The sequence below is a fragment of the Pinus tabuliformis genome, chromosome 4_1, assembly GCF_031772625.1.
Source record: "Pinus tabuliformis cultivar Carrire ecotype Pingquan chromosome 4_1, CPIR1, whole genome shotgun sequence".
Taxonomy (NCBI): Eukaryota; Viridiplantae; Streptophyta; class Pinopsida; order Pinales; family Pinaceae; genus Pinus; species Pinus tabuliformis.
This window is the reverse complement of record NC_142303.1, coordinates 691,744,390-691,768,155: the sequence shown is the minus strand read 5'-3', so window position 1 is coordinate 691,768,155 and position 23,766 is coordinate 691,744,390. Positions and strand designations below refer to the sequence as shown.

At 35.7% G+C, this 23,766-nt stretch overlaps 1 protein-coding gene across 1 annotated transcript; it reads right to left on the bottom strand.

Moving 5' to 3' along the window:
- Nucleotides 1-12,706: 12,706 nt before the first annotated feature.
- Nucleotides 12,707-14,110, bottom strand: LOC149178019 (uncharacterized). The gene has a single exon (XM_089420240.1). It carries the CDS (start codon nucleotides 13,879-13,881, stop codon nucleotides 13,339-13,341), a length of 543 nt encoding a protein of 180 aa, XP_089276366.1. The 5' UTR covers nucleotides 13,882-14,110; the 3' UTR covers nucleotides 12,707-13,338.
- Nucleotides 14,111-23,766: the final 9,656 nt, after the last annotated feature.

Below are 23,766 nucleotides of genomic sequence, written 5' to 3'. Positions count from 1 at the left end.
AGAGAAGTGGTAGAGGCTACTATGTACAGGAATCTTGTGGGTTCACTGATGTACTTGATGAACACACGCCCATATTTGTGCTATGCGGTGAACCATCTCAGTCAAGTGATGGTTCAGCCTACAAATATGTTTTGGAAGGTGGAAAAGCATGTATTGAGATACCTCAGAGGCACATCTCAATATGTATTATGGTACAGACGGACAGAGGAAGTGAAGCTATAGGGCTTCACTGATGCATATTGGGCAGGGAGTCCATTAGATCAGAAGAGCACATCAGGAGGGATTTTCAACCTTGGGTCAGTGGCAGTTTCTTGGTACAGCAAGAAAAAAAGGTCAGTTGCAGTCAGTTCGGCAGAGATAGAATACATGGCTGCAAGTCAGGCAGCATGTGAGGCCATCTGGATGCGGAAAATCCTAGTTGGTTTGTTTGATCAGAGGATGGATCCAACTGTGATCTATTGTGATAATTAGAGTTGTATCAAACTCTTTGAGAATCCAGTATTTCATGATAGGTCCAAGCACATCAACATCCAGTATCATCATCTCAGAGACTGTGTAGAGAGGAGGATCATGTTGCTACAATATAGTTCGAGAAAGAAGCAAGATGTTGACATTTTGACAAAGCCATTGTCAAGTGTAAATTCAAGTTCCATAGAGACAGGATTGGGTTGGCAAATAATCCCTTTCTTGTTGAGAGGGAGTGTTGAAATATGGAAACAAGAATATTCCAATTTAATTTTTCCTTGAATTAAATTGTGAATTAAAATCAAATTTATTCTTAACAGCTACTTGGAAATAATTAATTAATTTATTTTAAATTAAGTAGTTGGAGAAATTCAAGTTAGAAGTCTTTCTGAAGTCATGCAAGAGTTATCCCTTAAATTAAGGAGATAAGATTGAGTTATATTTGAGTTGTAATTAGTTAACTCAGTTTATTGAGTTAAGTCTAGTTAAATTAGTTCCAAACTGTTTGAGGAACTAACAGTGAGTTAACAGTCAGTTGATGCATTAATGCACTCAACTAGTGCTACTCCAATTAACTGAAGATTCCCTCATTAGAAACTCATGCATGTCTATTTTGATAAAGACCCAGTTGAGATTAATGTTCAAGGACAGTGTACTATCAGTTGCATGTGTTTTCTCATGGACAAAACTCATGCATGTAGTCAAGGATTCATCCTTGAGGATTGCACAGTTTTGAAGGCTTGTTTTTCCACTTGGTAATAGGCTAACCATCCACAAGGAACAGTGCAAGGAAATAGGAGCTTGGAGGGAAGAGAGGAAGGCTGGAGAGAAGCCAAGATTGCCTGTGAGCATCTGTGAGGATTGTACTGAGAGTTGGCTAGCTGTGAGAGCTAAGGTTTTGTATAATTCCTATGCATTTCCACAATGTATGATAATACAATAGAGTGGGGTTTTATCTGAGACTTTCCCCAAAGTATTTTCATGTGTATTGTGCCATTGATTCTTCTTCTTCTGGTTATATTGTTCAGCTCGATCTTTAAGCTTCTGCAAATTGATAGTAGAAGTAGGTTATAATATTCTGCTTTGATTTATATTGCACTATCGGGTTAACCTATCATAGATTTTCTACAATAATAATAGTATGAGGTCTGGACTCATATGCATCATGACGCTTCCACAAGTATGGTTGGCCAAAAAAAAGATCACAAACTTTAAGGAGAGAAACACCACAAAATATCTTATCTGTGAGAGGCTTGATGTTATAGGGTGGGTGACATTGTTGACAGGCGCAAATATCTCTGCATTAGTGGAGCCACCTAATGGCGTATGGATGTAGGTGTGGTGTTTCCAGCAGGCCCAACCTCTTAATTACCTTTTCTAATATGAGGTTATTTTGACTCCCACTATCAACAATGAAATGTAGTAGATCACCCTTCACCCACATCTATGAGTGGAAGAGATGCTCACCTTCCTCTGGATCTTCATGCTCTTTGTTTTACCTTGGTGGTGAAAATAGTGTCGTTGGGTTTTGCATCAATGATTTTTTTCCCCTTTTCGGGTTTTGGCCCAGGGTCAGAACCTGTGTTTGACTCTGAACTTTTAGCCTAGCCACCAGTGATTTCTTTGTGTGACATTCATTTGTGTTGTGAGGGGTGCCCTTGTGGAAATCACACCACTTTCATGTGTATTTCTTTGTATTCCCATTCTATTCTTTTCTTTTGGATTAAATGGGTTTTCCTGGGGTTTTCCACCTTAGCTTTGTCCTTTATTCTATGGTTTGGGGGTTCCCTTACCCTGCTTCAGGTTCACAAATCTAAAGTATCGCTTCTTATGTTTAAATTTTTGGTCGATTTTGACAACATATCGGTATAATGCACCAAGTGAGGAGATGTCCAATAACTCCATTTCTTCCTGGATGTATCTCTGCAGACAACCACGGTACTTGAGCACCATATGTCACTCAGATCCCTTGATACCCAACTTTGTGGATAAGGTACGAAATATATTTGTGAACTCTGTCACTTCTTAGTCCCTTTCCTACCATACTGTGGTCCATTTTATGTACTTGCCTTCATAGCTTCCAACAAGGTAATATTGTTCCTTAACAACATCCCGAAAAGAGTTCCAAGAGGGTGTGACTAAAAATAGTGGGGATTCCTCCCTATCCCTTTTCCCATAGTAAGTTTCCCACTAGTCCTTAACATGGGTGGTGGCCTTAAGAAGTGAAAAAGTGATATTTTCTCTATCAAAAAAACTATGGAGCGAAAAAATATCCTTACAACATATTTAACCATTTATCTAGAGTATTTTCATCTATTTGACCTTAAAATATAGGAATAACAAAATTAGCTTGTACCTTAAAAGGGGTGGCACCTCTAAGTGTTTTTTGGATGAAGTATCCATCATATTGTTTGTTTGTCACTCAAGGGCATCTTCGAGAAACAATTTAATAGGATCTCCTACTCCCTCATTTTTCTTTTATTCTACCATCGGAGGTTGTCAGGGTTGAATAGGACAATATTGCAAGGGATGAAGTAATTTGAGTCTCAACTCCTTATACCCTGACCTCATTGGGGACATGCACAAAAAAATAGAGAATGAGCAAACTGATATGATTCCACTGATTAGAATTTAAGAGGGGAATGAAATAAAATATAGATTTAAAATCAAACATAGATATAAAATGAAACTAAACTTCATTTAATAAATATAAATGTCAAAATTGTTAACATGCGGAATGAAATAAAACTAGCTCGAATGGTGGTAGTTTATCTCTAAGAAGAAATGTGACAGCTACACACCTTTCTGAAATTGTGTTAAATGGAGGCTAAAAGGAATTTTTATCATGAAAAAATAGAGAAACCCTAAACATCCAAAACCCTTACCCTAGGAGATGAAGTGTCAAAGGCTTATCAATCGTAATGGGGTAAGTTGAAATGTCAACTTCTAGGGGCCGTAACTTTGGCATACGATCTTTGCTTGACATGCATGATAACCTGTTAGAAAGGTATATACAAGGAGAAAAACGTTTGAATACAAATGTCAATCAAAGTCTCATGCTTGCCTATTTCCACAAAAAACATCATTTATGGCCTCAAAATGGCTTTGGATGTTCAGGACCTAAAACTACCAAAACTAGAAGACTTCCAAAATAGGAAAATTATGTTTTGAACCAATGGAATAGGTGGGTGGCCACCAATATCCACCAAAATCACCCTCTTTTTCCAATAGATAATATGCATTATAATTCTAGCAAGAAAATTCGTTTCACCAAAGAGAATAGTTACCTCTTGCATTTTCTTTGTTTTGTGATATTTAGTTTAGGAAATTCTATGTTAGTTAGGATGTTATGTTGGAGTGTCCTTATGGGATAGATGTGGAAATTATATTAGGGGTGGCATTAGATTTTAGAAGATGGACAATTGTAGCAAAAATATGAGAGTGTTGTTAGTTGCAACCTCCATTTTGTAATAGAGGTGTTTTTGCTTAGGGCAAAAGGATGAGTTGGATAGAAGGAGAAAGGAAAGGGATTTTCAGTGTGTCCTGTGCAGTTGTTTGGGTCTATAGAATGAAATTGTTAATCATTTGTAATTTTTTTTTTATGTAATCTAAATACAAGCTTGTGTTATGCTATCTATTCATAGTGTAATTGATATTTGTTATATTGTGTTTCTTCCAACTGCATGCTTCATAAAAGTAGGAGGAGAGAGGATTTACAATTGTTTGTTAACATCTAATCCTTTTTTGGATGAGTCAAAATTGTCATTCCACCCGAAACAACACGACATGAAACCCCTATCGATTTCCACTTAGGCCTCGATCCTCAGTTCTCAAGTTGGTTCAAGTTTGAATAAGTGTGGGATATGTCCAATTTCTTGGAACTAGAGTACAAAGTTTCACTCCTAGCACGTGATTCTGCCAATGTGAAGTTCTTCTTTGAGGCCCCAAAAAAACCATAGTGGCTTTTGTTGGGGATGCCTTAGTGGTTTTACAGAAATATCAGGGGATCCTAACAATAAATCTGGGCAATCCACGTACTCTGCTAGTATTGTTAGTGGTTTCCATTATGCCCCCACCAAGTGTTAACTCATGGCAAACCTAGGAGACCTCACAATCCATTTGGGTCATTGATTTAACTATGCCTGCAATCACACCATTCAAAGGTGTTTTCCCATTAAGTGAGGGCCCATGGTAGTCTTAAGATCCCCCCGCAATTCCTGTTAGGATATAGATCACTCCTTCTCATGATTTAAGTTGTCGATAACAAAATTTGCACATAGTAGAGGGCTAGTCCAATAAGTCGCGGATGGTCCCTTCAGTTGGTAGGCCTAACAGATAGAAATATTCTCGACAGTTGTAGTTACTACCACCACTCCATCACTAAAGAACTGAGGCTTGTGATGAGCGTTGAATGGTCCCATCAGTTAACAACCCTAACAGACGAAAACATTCCTCTCAATGAACAAATCCCACACTAAACTTTTTTAGGTTTTAAACCTGTACAAAAATTACCTGCAGATGAATTCTAAAAATAGAAAATAAATAATGACGAGAATATTAAAAAAATACACAGATATTTCCCCTGGATCCCAAAACGAGAGCTATCAGGTTGATTTTTCATTATGTTCCTTTCAATGTTACAATACATATATATACATGTTGAAGCATTCATAAACCCCAAACCATTAACCCTGAATTAGAACATAACAGTAGTTCCCTTGACCAAATATACAAAATACCATGCGCAGAAAACCATCATGCTCAACTACCATGTGCAAAACCCATGCACGAAACCATAGGTAGGTCTGACCACCTAATATAGGATCCAAAAAAAAAAAAAAATCTCTGGACGCTGCCCCATACCCCGTGCAGGGGGGTTACCGCCCCCCCTAAAACCCCATAACGGGTGGGCGTTGCGCCCGATGAAACGAACAACGATGGCTATCACCCCCCCGCATGTGCGACTAGTCGTGGAAAGAATATAACACACCCAACATCTTTCCTAGCATTAGACAGAAAGAACAAAGGTGACGCTCCATCAATAGGGTGCCTATAGTTGGGAGAGATGGAAACTCTCCTCAATAAAAAATGAGGGCTAATTTCCTCAACTAAAATATGATGAATGACTGCTCTACAATAAAACTTGGTGACTTTATAGAGTGTTGAAATATTGAATAGTGAACAAGAGTTCTACAAAAAACCAATTCTAGGTTCTAATGTCTCATATGTTCAATTCCTTTGACTTTGATACTAATCCGACAGATAGAAAAGGAAAAATAAACATAAAATTTGATTGAGAAATGTTCTAACACCAACAATAATTATTTTAGTTTTATCTTTTGCAACACATGCAAGTTATATGAAAAACATTGTGTGAAGATGGGGAGTAATTAACACATTCTAACAAAGGTTTATATGGTTTCAATGATTCCCATAAAAAATATATTCTCATTGACCAACTTATTTTTCATGTCACAAGAGGGACCTATGAATCCAAGATGTGAAACCAATTTTATAATTTTGTAAACGGTTTAGGAATTCTTGTCAAGGTAAGTAAAAGCACTTTTGACTCGGTATTATGCATTCTAGTGGAATTTAAAAAGACATTGTGTTTTCAAGTAGTGCTTACACAACGTCCGGGTGAGTATGGCATGGTCGATTTGAAACTTTGGGCCTCCCACAATTCTAAACTGGGGAAATATATTGACCTTTCACTCCTCGACAGATGAATTCTTTAAATTCTCAACTAAATTCCTAAAGATACCTTGGTAATGAGCCAATGGAGATTAGTTTGACAACCATCACACATCTAGTTTCCTATTTTTGATTAAAAATGTTGTGGATAAAGGATTGAATTGCTGACCAACTTATTGACTTATGAGTGAGAGACTCAAGTTGGCGTAATGGATTTTGTTGCTTAGTCAGGTAAGTCATTGCGTTCTATCTAAATATAACCTGAAATTCACCTTCATTGAACACTTTCATGTGGACCACTAATTCTCTATTTAATCCTACTAACACTTGGTTATGTTGGATGATTTCTAGCGTTCTTGTAAATATCAATTTTGGTTGTCTTGAGCCTTTAGGTGTCTATATATTCTCTTTTCTTCCACTCAAAATATCAGTGCTAGAGAAAAATGGATAACGATCACAAGGAACTCATGAAGGACTCTAGTGGAAGCAATGTTAAGTTAAAAACATTGTACAAGAAAATGGTCAAGCTCAAATGGGAACACGACTCAGATCAATTCCACAATTTCAAGAATATTTTATTGGCTCTCATAAGTTACTTTTTCTTTGCATGTCGCAATACTTTGTTAAAAGATAGTCAAGACATATTATAACTTATATGGGAATCTTAAAAGTGACTTTGGTTTGTTTCAAATGTGTTCGAGTGTGTATGAATAATTAATAAACCAGTTAAGCATGTAAGCATGTAAAGTATGAAGAACTCATGGAAAATTCAAAAATGAGAAGAAAAGTGAATAGAAGAAAGTTCACAACCCATATTCGTTGACGAAATTCGTCCCTCATGGACTATGTCTCTGAGCCCATTTTTCTTAAATTGGGAGGCATTTTATATTAGCTCTAAAGTCTTAAAAATTGCATCAAAATAGCCTCTCCGTGTTTCCAATAGACTCTACTCAATCTTTACAAGAAGCTACAAAAAAATTAAACTCAAAATGGATGAGTATAATACCAAAATGGCTTCCAAAATTCCCTGTTTGTGCTCGTTTGTAGGCCTCAAACTAGAAATAAATTCTATTGTGTTTACAAATCCCACCTACCATCTCCCTTTGGTGAATTTATATATTGAAACTCACTATTGTTTGACCATACAATAAACTATATAGAAATGGACCAATCACCATTGAACCTCGTGGCTCATTAGTCACACCTTATCCACAATTTGGATATTATATCTACCTCAACTCGATGTTGTCAGATTTCAATTTTTGTTCATTGTCCAACTATATGCTAGAGCCATGGCACACAGTTTGGTTTACATTGGTGCTTTGGTTCGTTGTGGCTTGTACATGTTGCTCGTTCATTATGGAGGTCATAGGGTCAAACCTGCGGCCTCCCCCTTTTGGCATTTATTGATAAAACCAAAAATTAATAACACTTCAATATCTTATACAATTAATACCCATGGTATGACAATTAGCTCGATACTTTGTTACAACGATGTTGGCGGTTCAAACCCCATGACTTCTAATAAATTTTGACCGACAAATTTTCTTTATTTTTCCCTAGGTTCCATGTGGCACCCACTAATTGGGCCATGTAACATATTTTACTTGTGCCCCTGTAGCCTAATCAGTTGCCACATAGCCTACCACTTGTTCACCATGTCATTCACTACTAGGTTTCCATGTGTCAACTAAGACTTTCCACATCAGCATATGACATTTCCATGTGTCACCATAACCCCTACCACATCATCATACTGATTGCCACGCCAAATTTTTTGCATTAACACATGGCACTTCCTTGTACATTTTTCCATATCCATGCAATCTTCAAAACATGATAACTTTTACGTACAAAATTTGTATTCGCTCGTTCAAGTTGCGTTGGATTTGGTTCATGGAGCTCTACATAATGATGCAAATTTCACTTGAATATGGACACTCTTAATTTTTTTCCATCCCCGTATCCTCCCAAATCATTCCTCCCAACTTAGAACTTTTGGACCTCCAAAATCTTGATTTTAGACAGACTTTAAGTGAATATGAGGCCTCTCCACTTGTGTTGTGTCATTGGCGCATCCTTCTTAGAATCTGTACATCTAACTCACCACAAAAACAATCAACACTATACATAAATTGTTAAGGACATTGATAAAACTTTCATTCACACCTACATTCATTGTTGCTACTACAAACAATACACTATTAAACAATAAGAAACCGAATAAAATAACCGAACATATAGATGCAAACAAGAATGTACCATGCTTGTCTTTCATAACTAGAACAAGATCAAACACTTCATGCAACGACACTTCATGTTGTACATTTTTTTATTCTTTAAGCATATATTTATGATTAGTATTCAACTTTACTACTTCCATTTTACGCTTAGTTTCTTTAGATTATATAGACATACACATTGAATTCTTTCTTACATAAGCTTTCCTTTTCGATTGTTCCATCATAAGAAAAGATCTCTCTGCCTTGATTGGATGAGAATGTACAACATATTCAATTCCTTTCTTAAATAGATGATATTGATTTTATTCTCTGAAGAAGATTGCTTTGTGATCATATAAATACACCCCTATAACACAATTCCATAGATATCTAACATCACCACATCAAATTCAACTTTATTCATGAACTCAGATGTTATTGAAAATTTTAAAATGCATTTCTTTGTTACCTATAACTTATCATCTTTGTGCATCCAATTTAATGAATAAATTTTCTAATGTGGTTTTATTCTCAACCCCAACTTCTTAACAAATTATACCGAAATCAAGTTTGCTTGAGATCCGCTATCTATTAGCGTGTCAATTTAGTGTGCTTTGAAATTACCCTAATATGAAACAATTTGCATAATTTTTTATCCTCAAAATCAACATTGTTTTGAGAGGCACATGAACTATCAATGTCAAAATCGTTACCAACATCAATTTTACCTTTCAACACCATAGTTGCAATTGTGTTCCATTGCCGGAGTCTGGCCGTAGGTCTTGATGTATTTTCGCTGCCACTTTTTGCTTGAATCATTTTGGTCTCAATTCTAGGTGCAATTTCCAACAACACTCATCATCAAGACCCTCTTTCGTGCAATGAGTGCAGGAGGGTTTTCCATCCTCCTTTTTCATTGATTTATCCTCTTCACTTTCCCTTGGTCTTTTCCTTCTTTGCGTGGAGCGGATTCCGTTGAAACACCAATGTCACCTTTCCTTGCTTCAATATATGTTTCCCGAACACAATATTCATCAAAATTAGCTGGACCAAACATAAAAGCAATGTTACATGTATAGGTGTGCAAACCACCAATGTACTTCATGAGTGTTTCTTGTGTATGCAACATCACAACCAATATTAAGGTGTTTTTTTTTTTTTTCCCTGAATTCTTTTGTGTAATCTTTCATTGTTCAACCTTTTTTTCACCTTAGGTTTTGATGTTCTACAATGTTTTTTCCTTATAACCTAAGTCGTAAAATTTACTTTTAAGTGCGAAAACAAAGTCTCGCCAGAGAGGGAAAGTTTTACTAACTCGTTGAGCTCCTTTTTGAAGCTTATTCTACCACCAAATAAGCATCATGCCTTCTAGGTAAATAGAGTCCAACTTGATTTTGGCCGCATCATCCACAATCTGTTGCACACTACAGTAAACTTACATTTGTTGGACCTATTTTTCAAGTCATTCTGCATTAATATCTCCACCAAACATAGGAAGATCAAACTTCTTGTCCAACTTTAGCAAAGGTTTTGCAGAAAGTTTCAAGCGAAGGTGGAGAAGAAGAAGATGTAGGAGTATCCTTCAGGTCACCATCAGAATCATCATTCTTCAATTGATTCGACGTTCCCTCTGTCTCATATTTGGTTGTGTTTGTCTTTTCTGATTTCTTCTAATCTCATACATCTCCTTGACCATTACCTTCATTTTCATGAAGGCATCTAAGAAAGCCACATTAGAGTCGAAAGGATGCTCCCCTATCGAAGTCATCTCTTCAATGTGAGCTACTTGCCTTCTCATTCCAATTTTTGGATTTCCTTCCACAAGTGTTACTTCACCTTGCTTGAGCTTGCTCCTGGTGATCAAGCACACTCACAAACCAAATTGTCAACCTGCTTTGATACCACTTGATTTGGGAATCTTAAAAATGACTTTGGTTTGTTTAAAAAGTGTTTGAGTGTGTATGAATGATTAATAAACCCGTTAAACACATAAGCATATAAAATATGAAAAAATCGTGGAACTGCGGAAATGAGAAGAAAACTTAAAACAAGAAAGTGCACAACCCATATTTGTTGATGGAGTTCATCCTTGATGGACTACGTCTCCGAACCCCTTTTCCTTCGATGGGGAGGCCTTTTCTATTAGCTCTCAAAGTCTTCAAAATTACACCAAAAGATCCTCTTCTTGGCTCTAACAAAGTATGCTCGATCTTTACAACAAGCTACAAAAATAAAACTGCATTAAAAAACGTTGAGTATAATGCACCAAATGGCCTCCAAGATTCCTTGCTTGTGCTGGTTTGTTGGCCTTGACTAGGAATAAAGTCGATTATGTTTACAAAACCTACCTCCCATCTCCCTCTCGGACATTCATATATCAACACTCACTATTGTACACGATCGAGCCTCGTGGCACGTTAGTTGCACCCGAGTGCTCTTGTTGTCAGCCCCATATAACAATACCAAATGAAGCTTTTGCAGCGTTGTCCAATTACAAAGTAGCATAGTGACTGGCCTTGAAGTGTTTGGATACTATCGGATTCCAATTTTGGTTCACAGTCCAACTATATGCCAAAGCCACAGCACACAATTAGGTTTATGTTGGCGCCCGGGTTCGTTGTGGCTTGTACACGTTGCTTGTTCGTCGTGGAGGCCGCAGGATCAAACCCATGGCCTCTCCTTTTGGCATTTACCATTACAACCAAACATTAATAAGACTTTTCAATATTTTATACAATCAATACCCCCATGGCCTGACAGTTAACCCATTGGGTTGTTCTAACAAAGTTGGCAGTTCAAACACCTTGGTGTCCAACACATTTTGACCGACGAATTTTCTTCATTGTTCCCGAGGTGCCACATGGCACTCACTGATTGGGCCACGTGGCATGTTCTACTTGTTCACTTGTAGTCTAGTGAGTTGTCGCATAGCCTGCCACATGTGTCGCTGCCATGTTGCCACAAGTCAACTGAGACCTACCAGGTAAGCTCTGTGCTTATCTTCCGTGTTAGTGTACAGCTTGGCCATGTGTCACCATCAAGCCAGCCACATCATCATATATACTGCCACACTAGCATCCGTACATTGCCATGTGGCTCTTTATGGTACATTTTTTCATGTTACATGCAATCTTCAAAACGCGATAACTGTCGTGTACGAAATTTGTTTAGCCCATTCACGTTGTGTCGAATTAAGTTCGCTGACATCTCTACACATTGGCAATCCAGAGACTTTGAATTTTTTGTCATTCCTGAATCGTCCTGGATAAATCACTGTGTGAAAAATTGGTTAATTCACAAATTGATCTGACTAACTTCTCCCGTGCAATGAGAAATGCATGAGTGGAATAAAAAATAGTTACTCAATTAGGCCGGATTACCCGGAAGAATTCGAAATCCAGATATTTGGTTCTTTTATCATTAATGTACCCAATTCGAATTTGGTATTGTAGATGACAGAAATTTAAATTCAAAAACAAAACATTCAACTTACAAATCGAACTTAGAAGTTTTACAAACTTGGAAAGTTTGAAAATCAAGCTTATAGTTCCAAAAAAACCAAAACCATTTAAACCCAGAGAAATATATCAAAAAATAAAATTAGAACAGATAAACTCCGCATGGAACTCTTTTCACCATTCAACCCATTTAAACCCAGAAATATATCCTAGAACAGATAAACTCCGGATAGAACTCTTTTCACCACCCAAATTCGCTCGCAATATTTTCCTATGAATACCGCTTGCCACATGCCAACAAATTAACGTGACCGAAAAACAGTGTGTATATTTTTTTCTTTCAGTCAGAGGTTACAGTTGGTAGAGGATATAGTTAAATAGCCGAGAAATATGGACTTGTCTAGCCAAAATAAGGCCAAGGGCCTAACGAATTAAATTGGCTGGAATTAATGCTAGGGTGTTTAGATTACTCATTAAAAGCCATTACAAACCAAGAACTTGCTACCATTTGAAAAGGAAAATGAACCATAGTAGATTGAGTACTAATTGAAGATGTGGGTAATTGCAGAATTCACTTGTAACTTGCTGAAATGTACAAAAAGATTGGGAAATTATAAAAAAAATTGATCCACAAACGGAAGCCAATAAAGGCTGAACAGAAGCCAACAGAAGCGGAACAGAAATGTTCAGATTTCATGGGTTAAGCACCAAAAACACCTCAAAGATGGTCTAACAGTTAAGTGAGAGGTTTGGTCGCATCGATGTTGTGCTCTAATTCTACTCAAGACTATATATATTTGAAAGCTGCTTCAGGCAAGATCTCTTTAATTCAAAAAAAATTAATCTAAAACGAAAACCAATAAAAGCTGAACAAAATTATACAGAAATTCTTCTTGATAATCAAATCTAATAAATACGCTGAGCTGAAAAATCAATTTACAATTCTGAGCAAGGATGAAATTCCCATTCAACACAATCAGAAAATTTACAAAACCATCCAGATCTTTGTTGAAAGTCGAGCTGAAAAATCAATTTACAATTCTGAGCAAGGATAAAATTCCCATCCAATACAATCAGAAAATTTACAAAACCATCCAGATCTTTTGTTCAAAGTTGAGCTGAAAAATCAATTTACAATTCTGAGCAAGGATGAAATTCCCATTCAACACAATCAGAAAATTTACAAAACCATCCAGATCTTTTGTTGAAAGTCGAGCTGAAAAATCAATTTACAATTCTGAGCAAGGATGAAATTCCCATCCAATACAATCAGAAAATTTACAAAACCATCCAGATCTTTTGTTGAAAGTTGAGCTGAAAAATCAATTTACAATTCTGAGCAAGGATGAAATTCCCATCCAATACAATCAGAGAATTTGCAAAACCATCCAGATCTTTTGTTGAAACTATGAAGAAGGGTGAGGAAAATATGAAAAAAGATCTGTTTTGAAATTCCAACCGTGATTCTGAGAATCGAAGACGCACTCTGAGAAATGGGCTCAACAGGCGAAACCCGTCTCCTGGATGGTATGCAGACCAGGCCTCCACGACTTGCTTTTGGACATCAAGTGCTCCCTTAATGCCATCGTCAACTCCGGATCATCGCAGCTTCGCAACAACTTCTCGCACATCGAACTACGGCCCTCGCCGGGCAGATCGCATGTCGAATCGACGAGATCGCATGTCGAATCGCCGCTCCTCCGCCGCTTCGCCGCCCTGGACACTTCCTTTCTGGCCGCGGCGTACAGCCTCGCCCCCAAGGCCACCAAATTTTCGATCGACAGGTCGGCTTCGATGACCGAGAGCGGCAGGAGAAAGTAAAGCTCGCCCAGCCGGAGATCCTCCTCCGGCTGCAGCGGGCGGCAATTGACGGCAGAGAGATCACGCGAGCAGCATATGAAATGGCGGGAATCGTTTTGCAGCGCTCTCTTGACGCTAACCGGTGCTGGAAACTCGTCCAACTGGCCGTTAAGGTGGACGACCCTGATAGCTTCAGGACTCGCCACCTGAGTCCGCCGGGAGCGTGAGGCCATTGATCCCATATTTCTTCTTCTGTGAAAAAAACTGAAAATTTGATCGGGGTTGTGAGTATCGAACTTGTGACAAACATAGGGTAGGCCAACTGCCTAATAATGGATAAAGAGCGTAGATGGCGTGTGAAAGTTCAAGATTACTGCACCACCGGATTGAGAGATGAAAGGCCAAAACGTTGGGCGACCGCAGAATTTGGAATTCCGGGATATGTTGGCGGGAAATACAGGATAAGGGAATGCTGAATTAGGCGTGATGGATGTTTCTCAACTTTAGCATAAAATACATTTAAGGCCACGTCATCGTATGATGACAGGTCACCTAAGGATAATAATTACGTCTTTTCCGATAGACTTTGGAGTCCTTGGAACAAATCCTGCTGTCGTGTAAAACACTCTGGACATGGACATATGACGTGCCAGAAATGCAAATGGAATCTTATCTACAAGGCTCCTATCAGTGAATTTGTGCCGTCGAAATTCTAAAGTTTGTGTCGTTTGTGTTGGGTTTAGGGTTTGTATCTTCAAACAATTGATGATCCCTTACGTAAGATTTTTGCTAATCCAAAGGAGAGAATTTTCATAATACTTTTAATAATTGTGGTTTTTATTATTTTTCTCAGTTTGATTTTTTATTATTATTGAGTCCGGAACCCTTCTCAGAGTTTCTTGAATTGTTTTTGATAGATAAAAAAATATTTAAGCCAAAGTTAATTTTGTAATATAAAGGTAACCTGATGACTTAAGTTTCGAAAGTACAACTTTGCGTTTTATTTCTTCATTAATTATTTACAAAAATAAAAATAGATATAGATATTAAATAATTTTCTAATAAAATAAATTAAATTTATTTTTTTTATTAATTTTTTTATTTTAATTTAATATTAAAATACTTTGAACGATTTGTTTTTTAAGTTTTAAATGATTTTACTGTATAACTTAAAACCATTTTAAAAAGAACTTAAACCTTTCAGATATTTAAGATATTTTTACTATGATTTGTTTTTAGTATGATTTTTTTGAAGTTTTTTTTTCTGGGTTTTTTTGACTTAATTTTTTTTAATTCTAGTAAAAATTTATTGAAATTACAAATTTGATTGGTAACCTCTGCACAATCTAAATACTTTGGTATCCTAAGTTTGTTAGGGTGTTGAATCTATATATGTCAAAAAACCAATTTAAATAACACAAATCAAGATTTCCCTTTCTACACAATCCAAGTACCCTCATACCCTAAAGTTTTTATATATAATCAAAAAACCAATTTAAATAACACAAATCAAAATTTCACTTCAAATTTTTCCACTAAATACAAACACCAAAAAATCTAAAAAATCACACTAAAAACAACTCCATAACTTAAAACCACTTAAAAAAAACTTCAAATATTTAAAATGCTATCATCGCTCTTTAAAGTTTTGGATTTTATCCTTCAAATATTTAAAATGCTATCATCGTTCTTTAAAGTTTTGGATTTTTGATAAACTCCGAATTTCCATAACTTAAAACCACTTAAAAAAACTTCAAATATTTAAGATGCTATTGTCGTTCCTTAAAGTTTTGGATTTTTGATAAACTCCGAATTAGAAATTGCTTGATATGTAAAATCTTTCTTACCATTCATTGAAAACTGACACCAATCTAGATGCTATCATCTTCTAAAGTTTGGATTTTCACGTTGACTTCACATCAAATAACTATTTATTGACTTAATGGTAACTTCGATATTGTTTTTTTAAGTGATTTTACATCAAAATACTATTTGTTTAATTATGTTTTGGCATGTAACTTTTAAAGTTTGGGTTTTCACGTTGACTTCACATCAAATCACTATTTATTGAGTTAATGGTGACTTCGATATTGTTTTTCTAAAGTGATTTTACATCAAAATATTATTTGTTTAACTATGTTTACGCAAGTAACTTTTATTAATGGAATGTTTATAATAATTGAAATGTGTAAATACTTTTTTAAATTATTTTATTAATGTGACATTTATTATAATAATTTTATTAATATTTAATATTTTATTTTTAAATTAAAAATAATTTAATTTAATTTTTATTATAGTAATTTTATTAATAAAAAGAAAATACTTATTTTTTAAATAATTATATTGTATTATATTTATTTTATTTTTTAAATCATAAATATTTTCGAAATTGATGGTTTGAGGGAAGGGATCTAAAGCTTTATTTCTAGGGTTTCTAGGATTTGATCCTAATGCTTTAGTCGCAAGGGTTTCCCCTTCTATTTTACCTTCCCTTTTCTCTTGACACTGTTATACTGGCATTCCTCAATCTTTGATTCATCACCTCTCGATGTTACCACTTTCTGCCATCCCTCCCGTCTTCCTTCCATCTAGCCCTTGCTCTTCCACGGTGGCTCTCTCGTTTTGTGATCCCTCTCATCTCCTCTCCTATTCCAGAATCCTCCCTACTTGAAACCCTCTCGCTTTCAACTTAGACCCCTTTTCTGTAGGGTATGTTTGACGCTTTTGATGGAGTGACTTTGATTATGTTGGTTGTTTCCTACAATTTACATTACACAGTCAGTTTCCTATGCAATATTCTAACCGAGGAAATGCTTAGTGGGTCATCAAACTCTCAATCTCCCTCACAGTGGTAGTTATAAAAATCCGCTATGAAAAAGAAAATTAATGTCAAAAGGAAGGTGGATGAACCCATCTTAGTCCTAGGAGCAAATATCACAATGATTGACATCCCAAAATCATGGAAGACATCATTATAGTGAGCAGGTTTGCCAACAAAAGGATGGGCATGCATATTATGAAAAGTTGGATGGTCAAGCATTTAGCCTTGATTATAGGATACTCACCCAGTTGCATTAATCTGGCAAAAGGATAGTTAGGTCGGGTTACTAAATTAAAGGAGGATGCTTATAATCTTCTTCATAGGCACTCGCAGTGAGGCTCTCAAACCCTTTTTCTCAAAAAATGGTCAACAGATTTTGATGATCACTTAGAGTGGCTCTCAGTGGTCCCAATTTGGGTTAGAATTCCTGCCCTTCCCTACAATATTATTCAGAAGAGGTTTTCCAAGAGATCAATAATACCCTTGGTTTCTTTTAGGAAGCGGATTTCTCTTTCAGGAAATCAAGTTATATGGAGATGGCTTAAATATTAGTTGAACTCAATCCGGTGACAAGCCTTCTTGATTCCATTACTACCAAAGAAGATTCAAAATAGCATAAAAAATTCCTTGATTACAAAGGAATTCCCTATATAAATGTGCTCGTTTTCACTCATATGGCCAGTTGTGAGAGGATTGCATAAAATACATTTAAGGCCACGTCATCGTATGATGACAGGTCACCTAAGGATAATAATTACTTCTTTTCCGATAGACTTTGGAGTCCTTGGAACAAATCCTGCTGTCGTGTAAAACACTCTGGACTTGGACATATGACGTGCCAGAAATGCAAATGGAATCTTATCTACAAGGCTCCTATCAGTGAATTTGTGCCGTCGAAATTCTAAAGTTTGTCTTTTGTGTTGGGTTTAGGGTTTGTATCTTCAAACAATTGATGATCCCTTACGTAAGATTTTTGCTAATCCAAAGGAGAGAATTTTCATAATACTTTTAATAATTGTGGTTTTTATTATTTTTCTCAGTTTGAGTTTTTTTTATTATTGAGTCCGGAACCCTTTTCAGAGTTTCTTGAATTGTTTTTGATAGATAAAAAAAAATTTTTTTTTTTTTTTTTTAACACTAGGACAATCGGTAACTGGTGAGAGTTATCCTGGGCAGGCCCAGGATCAAATCCAACTGGCTGCCACTATAAACCTAGGCTAGGTGCAGCAACCTGCAAGCCACACATAGCAAGAACTTATGCCTCAACAAGAGCCGAGACGTCCACTCTGGGGTCGCCTACTCTTCTAGCCAAGATAAAAAAAATATTTAAGCCAAAGTTAATTTTGTAATATAAAGGTAACCTGATGACTTAAGTTTCGAAAGTACAACTTTGCTTTTTATTTCTTAATTAATTATTTACAAAAATAAAAATAAAAATAGATATTAAATAATTTTCTAATAAAAAAAAATAAAAATTAATTTTTTATTTTAATTTAATATTAAAATACTTTGAACGATTTGTTTTTTAAGTTTTGAATTTTCCCTACAATTCAAATGATTTTACTGTATAACTTAAAACCATTTTAAAAAGAACTTAAACCTTTCAGATATTTAAGATATTTTTACTATGATTTGTTTTTAGTGTGATTTTTTTTTAAGTTTTTTTTTTGGGTTTTTCTAATTTAATTTCTTTAAAATCTAGTAAAAGTTTATTGAAATCACAAATTTGATTGGTAACCTCTGCACAATCCAAATACCTTAGTACCCTAAGTTTGTTAGGGTGTTGAATCTATATATATGTCAAGAAACCAATTTAAATAACACAAATCAAAATTTTGCTTTTTGCACAATCCAAGTACCCTCATACCCTAGAGTTTTTATATACAATCAAAAAACCAATTTAAATAACACAAATCAAAATTTCACTTCAAATTTTTCCGCTAAATACAAACCCAAAAAAATCTAAAAAATCACACTAAAAACAACTCCATAACTTAAAACCACTTAAAAAAACTTCAAATATTTAAAATGCTATCATCGCTATTTAAAGTTTTGGTTATCCTTCACATATTTAAAATCCTATCATCGTTCTTTAAAGTTTTGGATTTTTGATAAACTCCGAATTTCCATAACTTAAAACCACTTAAAAAAAACTTCAAATATTTAAGATGCTATTATCGTTCCTTAAAGTTTTGGATTTTTGATAAACTCCGAATTAGAAATTGCTCGATATGTAAAATCTTTCTTACCCTTCATTGAAAACTGACACCAATCTAGATGCTATCATCTTATAAAGTTTGGATTTTCACGTTGACTTCACATCAAATAACTGACTTAATGGTGACTTCGATATTGTTTTTTTAAGTGATTTTACATCAAAATACTATTTGTTTAATTATGTTTTGGCATGTAACTTTTAAAGTTTGGATTTTCACGTTGACTTCACATCAAATCACTATTTATTGAGTTAATGGGGACTTCGATATTGGTTTTTTAAAGTGATTTTACATCAAATCACTATTTATTGAGTTAATGGTGACTTCGATATTGTTTTTCTAAAGTGATTTTAGATCAAAATAATATTTGTTTAACTATGTTTAAACAACTAACTTTTATTAATGGAATGTTTATAATAATTGGAAATGTGTAAATACTTCTTAAAATTATTTTATTAATGTGACATTTATTATAATAATTTTATTAATATTTAATATTTTATTTTTAAAGTAAAAATAATTTCATTTAATTTTTATTATAGTAATTTTATTAATAAAAAATAAAATACTTATCTTTTAAATAATTATATTGTATTATATTTATTTTATTTTTTAAATCATAAATATTTTCGAAATTGATGGTTTGAAGGAAGGGCTCTAAAGCTTTATTTTTAGGGTTTCTAGGGTTTGATCCTAATGCTTTAGTCGCAAGGGTTTCCCCTTCTATTTTACCTTCCTTTTCCTCTTGACACCGTTATACTGGCATTCCTCAATCCTTGATTCATCGCCTCTTGATGTTACCACTTTCTGCCATCCCTCCCGTCTTCCTTCCATCTAGCCCTTGCTCTTCCACAGTGGCTCTCTCGTTTTGTGATCCCTCTCATCTCCTCTCCTATTCCAGAATCCTCTCTACTTGAAACCCTCTCGCTTTCAACTGAGACCCCTTTTCTGAAGGGTATGTTTGACGCTTTTGATGGAGTGACTTTGATTATGTCGGTTGTTTCCTACAATTTACATTACACAGTCAGTTTCCTATGCAATATTCTAACCGAGGAAATTCTTAGTGGGTCATCAAACTCTCAATCTCCCTCACAGTTGTAATTATAAAAATCCGCTATGAAAAAGAAAAATTAATGTCAAAAGGAATGTGGATGAACCCATCTTAGTCCTAGGAGCAAATATCACAATGATTGACATCTCCAAAATCATGGAAGACATCATTATAGTGGGCAGGTTTGCCAACAAAAGGATGGGCATGCATATTATGAGAAGTTGGATGGTCAAGCATTTAGCCCTGATTATAGGATACTCACCCAGTTGCATTAATCTGGCAAAAGGATAGTTAGGTCGGGTTACCAAAATTAAAGGAGGATGCTTATAATCTTCTTCATAGGCAATCGCAGTGAGGTTATCAAGCCCTTTTACTCAAAAAATGGTCAGCAGATTTTGATGCTCACTCAGAGTGGCTCTCAATGGTCCCGATTTGGGTTAGAATTCCTGCCCTTCCCTACAATATTATTCAGAAGAGGTTTTCCAAGAGATCAATAATACCCTTGGTTTCTTTTATGAAGCGGATTTCTCTTTCAGGAAATCAGGTTATATGGAGATGGCTTAAATATTATTTGAACTCAATCTGGTGACAAGCCTTCTTGATTCCATTACTACCAAAGAAGACTCAAAATAGCATAAAAAATTCCTTGATTACAAAGGAATTCCCTATAAATGTGCTCGTTTTCACTCATATGGCCATTTATGAGAGGATTGCCCTAGCAGGCATAGAAGAAAAAAATTGGTTCAAAAATCACATAAAGATTTGGTGTCTAGAAGTTCTCCCTCAAATAGTTCAATCACTACAAGGAATTCTCTAGAAGAAATGTTTCAATACATATTATTGATCTGATGGACCAAGGTCAGATCCCCGTGGAAATTACACTTGATGCTTCAGTTGCAACTACAAAGGTTAGAAAAGGTGATTTTCCTATCACCATTGAGAAACCCCTGGAAGTTGCGCATCTTGGTATAACTATCATATCCTCCTCCTCCTTGGGTATGTTATCTTCATGTTCCCCCTCATTAGTTTCTTTTTCAAATGCTTTGTCTCTGGATAATATTTCCCCTTCAAATCTGTCTAATGTTTTTGTTCCCATCCCTTCACCCTCTTATCCCCTTCTACCTCCTCTCTCCACCTCTATCACGCCTTCTACTAAAAACCTTCCTCCCCTTATCTTGGAGATCTATTTCCCCCTCTTCCTTCTACCTCTTCAATCCTTATCCTTTGACTCAGTTGAAGGGGAACTCTAGATAAGAGGTTTTATTCTCAAACCAAGAGGGAATCTAGGTTCTATTGATGCATTTTTACCTCTAAGCTTAGGCAGGAGTCAGAAATTGCATATCTCTCTAGCCAAGGAACAAGCCTTCTTAGAGGTGAAACTTGGAAAGAAACAATCTATTTTTGGGGCCTTAGAGCAATAGGCCCTGGACGGGTTTCAAAATGAGAATCTTTCCTCTAAATATTCGTGGATTTTCCAACCCCTCAAAATCTTTGGCTTTGAAGAGGCTTGTTGTATCCCTCTCGCCTCATGTTTCCATTCTCTGGGAATCCATGATAAATGTTTTTAAGGCTAAATCTCTCCTCTCCCCTCTCCTTCATAATTGTTCCTTCCATCATATTGACGTTCAGTGGAAATATGGTGGACTGATCACAAGGTGGAACATAGTTGTTTTACATTGCACTTTGGCTTAGGCCTCGAAGTCATGTCTTGCTACAACCTTCATTATCAGGGATGATGGTTTTGGTTTCACTATTTTGAACATATATGGTCCTTATAGAGAGTGAAAACCTTTCTTTGAAAATATCTTTATTCACCCCTATTTAAATTTAGATTTCATGTGTCTTGGGGGTAATTTGAATTTCTCATTAGGGCATTCTGAAATTTGCAGTCCCTCTATGCACCCAGACCTAATGGTCATTTATTTTGTTAATAAGCTTGAAAACCTAGGGTTTTTGGATGTACTTCCTAAGAAAATCCTCCCTACCTAGACAAATAACAAGACCATTCCATCTTATATTTCGAAAAGACTTGATGTGTTTCTCATATTAGAAATTTTTATGGACCATCCCTTCCAAATTTGTTAATGGGTGGAGGATGGGGGTGGGTCTGATCATCGACATGTTATCTTTGATACGACCCCTAACACTCAAAATCCTCCAGGACCTTTCGAATTGAATCCTAATTGGCTCAATCATCCATCTCTTATAGAAAAATTAAGGCCACTTGGAACCCCTATGAGCCAGCTTGGGGATCATCCCCTATGATCCAATGTCAAAAGAAATTTAAAATGGCCAATTATGGGCCAAGGATAATAAATACTAGTATGAGAGGTCTCTTATTGAGATTGAGGTGAAATTAAAAGACCTCCTTCTAAACAAGTATCATTCCTCTCTCACTGAGAATCTGTTACGGCAAAAGTAAGCTCTTGAAGCAAAAATATGATCCCTCCTTTGGAGAAAGAGAAGGAATGACATTTGAAGAGTAGAGCCCTTTGGTTGCAAGTTAGGGATGAGAATACCAAAATTTTCACATGATAGAAAGCCACAGGAAAGTTATCGATACAATATGGGAAATTAATAGAGAGGATGGTTTGAAACCTACCTCCTTAAAAGATATCTCAGAGGAAGGAGTCTCCTATTTCAAGGACATTTTCAAATCATCAAGTTGAGAAAACATTCAAAAAATATTACAAATAGTGGCCTATTTTCCTTGATTCATTGAGGAGAATGATAACCAAGATATTATGAAGGAGGTTACAAATGAATAATTGGAATTTTTTCTCCATAGTTTCCAAAAATAAAAAATCCCTGGGCTAGATGTTCTCTCTATAAAATTTTACCTTGATTGCATTGAATTTGTAGGGAAAGATCTGCTACAGGTTATGAAATACTCTAGATGATAGGGGAAGATTCTTTCTCCCTTCAACTCCACTTTTCTCTCCACTATCCCAAATCTGATAATCCCATTTCTTTCGATCATTTCCATCCCATCTCTCTACACAACACTTTCTACAACATCATCTCAAATATTATTGCTCTCTGTATAAAGCCTTTTCTTTTAGATCATATATCAATGGAATAGTTTGGCTTTCTCAAGTACAGGAAAATTCATGAAGATGTTGGTCTTGCTCAAGAAGGTCTTCAATATATTCATACCCAAAAGAAAAAGTTTGTTATATATAAGGTAAAGCTTTTGATATGGTGGATTTACTTTACATTCGATGAATTCTCCTTCATTTGGGTTTCATCCCCTCCTTTTTTTCTTGGATCTATAGATGTATTAGTTTATCCTCGATGGGCCTTTTAATAAATGGTTTGGCTTCCCCATTTTTCTATCCCCAAAGAGGGCTTAGACAAGGTTTCCCCCTATCCCCTCTTCATTTTCTACTTGTGGCTAAAGCCCTCATCAAGGTCATCATTGATGCAAAAAATCATCATATTGTTAAAGGTATTGAGTTTTCTCAGGCTTATTCCATCACACATCATTTTGTGGATGATGTCATCCTCTTTATAGCGATGGATATAGGTTGTCTCCAAGCTATGAATAATATTTTAGATTTATTCTCTCTTTCTAGTGGAATGTTAATCAACTGTGCAAATTACTCCTTAATGGAATTCTCTCAGACAAGGGGACATCAACTCAATTCCAAGGATCTTCTCAGTCTCCCATTCTCCTCTAAGTGATCTAATCAAATACATGGGTTCCTTTTTAAATTAAAATGGATACTAGAAAAAAGAGTGGGATGACTCATCGCTAGCACTGGTACAACAAGTGGCTCTCCAAAGCAAGTTAGATGATACTCTACAAGGCGATTATAGAAGCAATTCCTATTTATTGGGCATCCCTTGCATGGGTTCCTTTAGGAATATTACATAAAATAAAACAAATTTATTTAAGATACATATGGTCAGGGGAACAAAATCACCACCTTTTTTCACTAACTACATGGTCCTCCATATCCATTCTTAAGTAGATGGGGGATGGGGCTTAAAGAATCTCATTTGGTTCTCTAAGGCTCTTGCTACAAAACAAGTC

Excerpts from the sequence above, each read along its gene's own strand:
- LOC149178019 (XM_089420240.1), bottom strand. The coding sequence starts at position 13,881 with ATGGGATCAATGGCCTCACGCTCCCGGCGGACTCAGGTGGCGAGTCCT.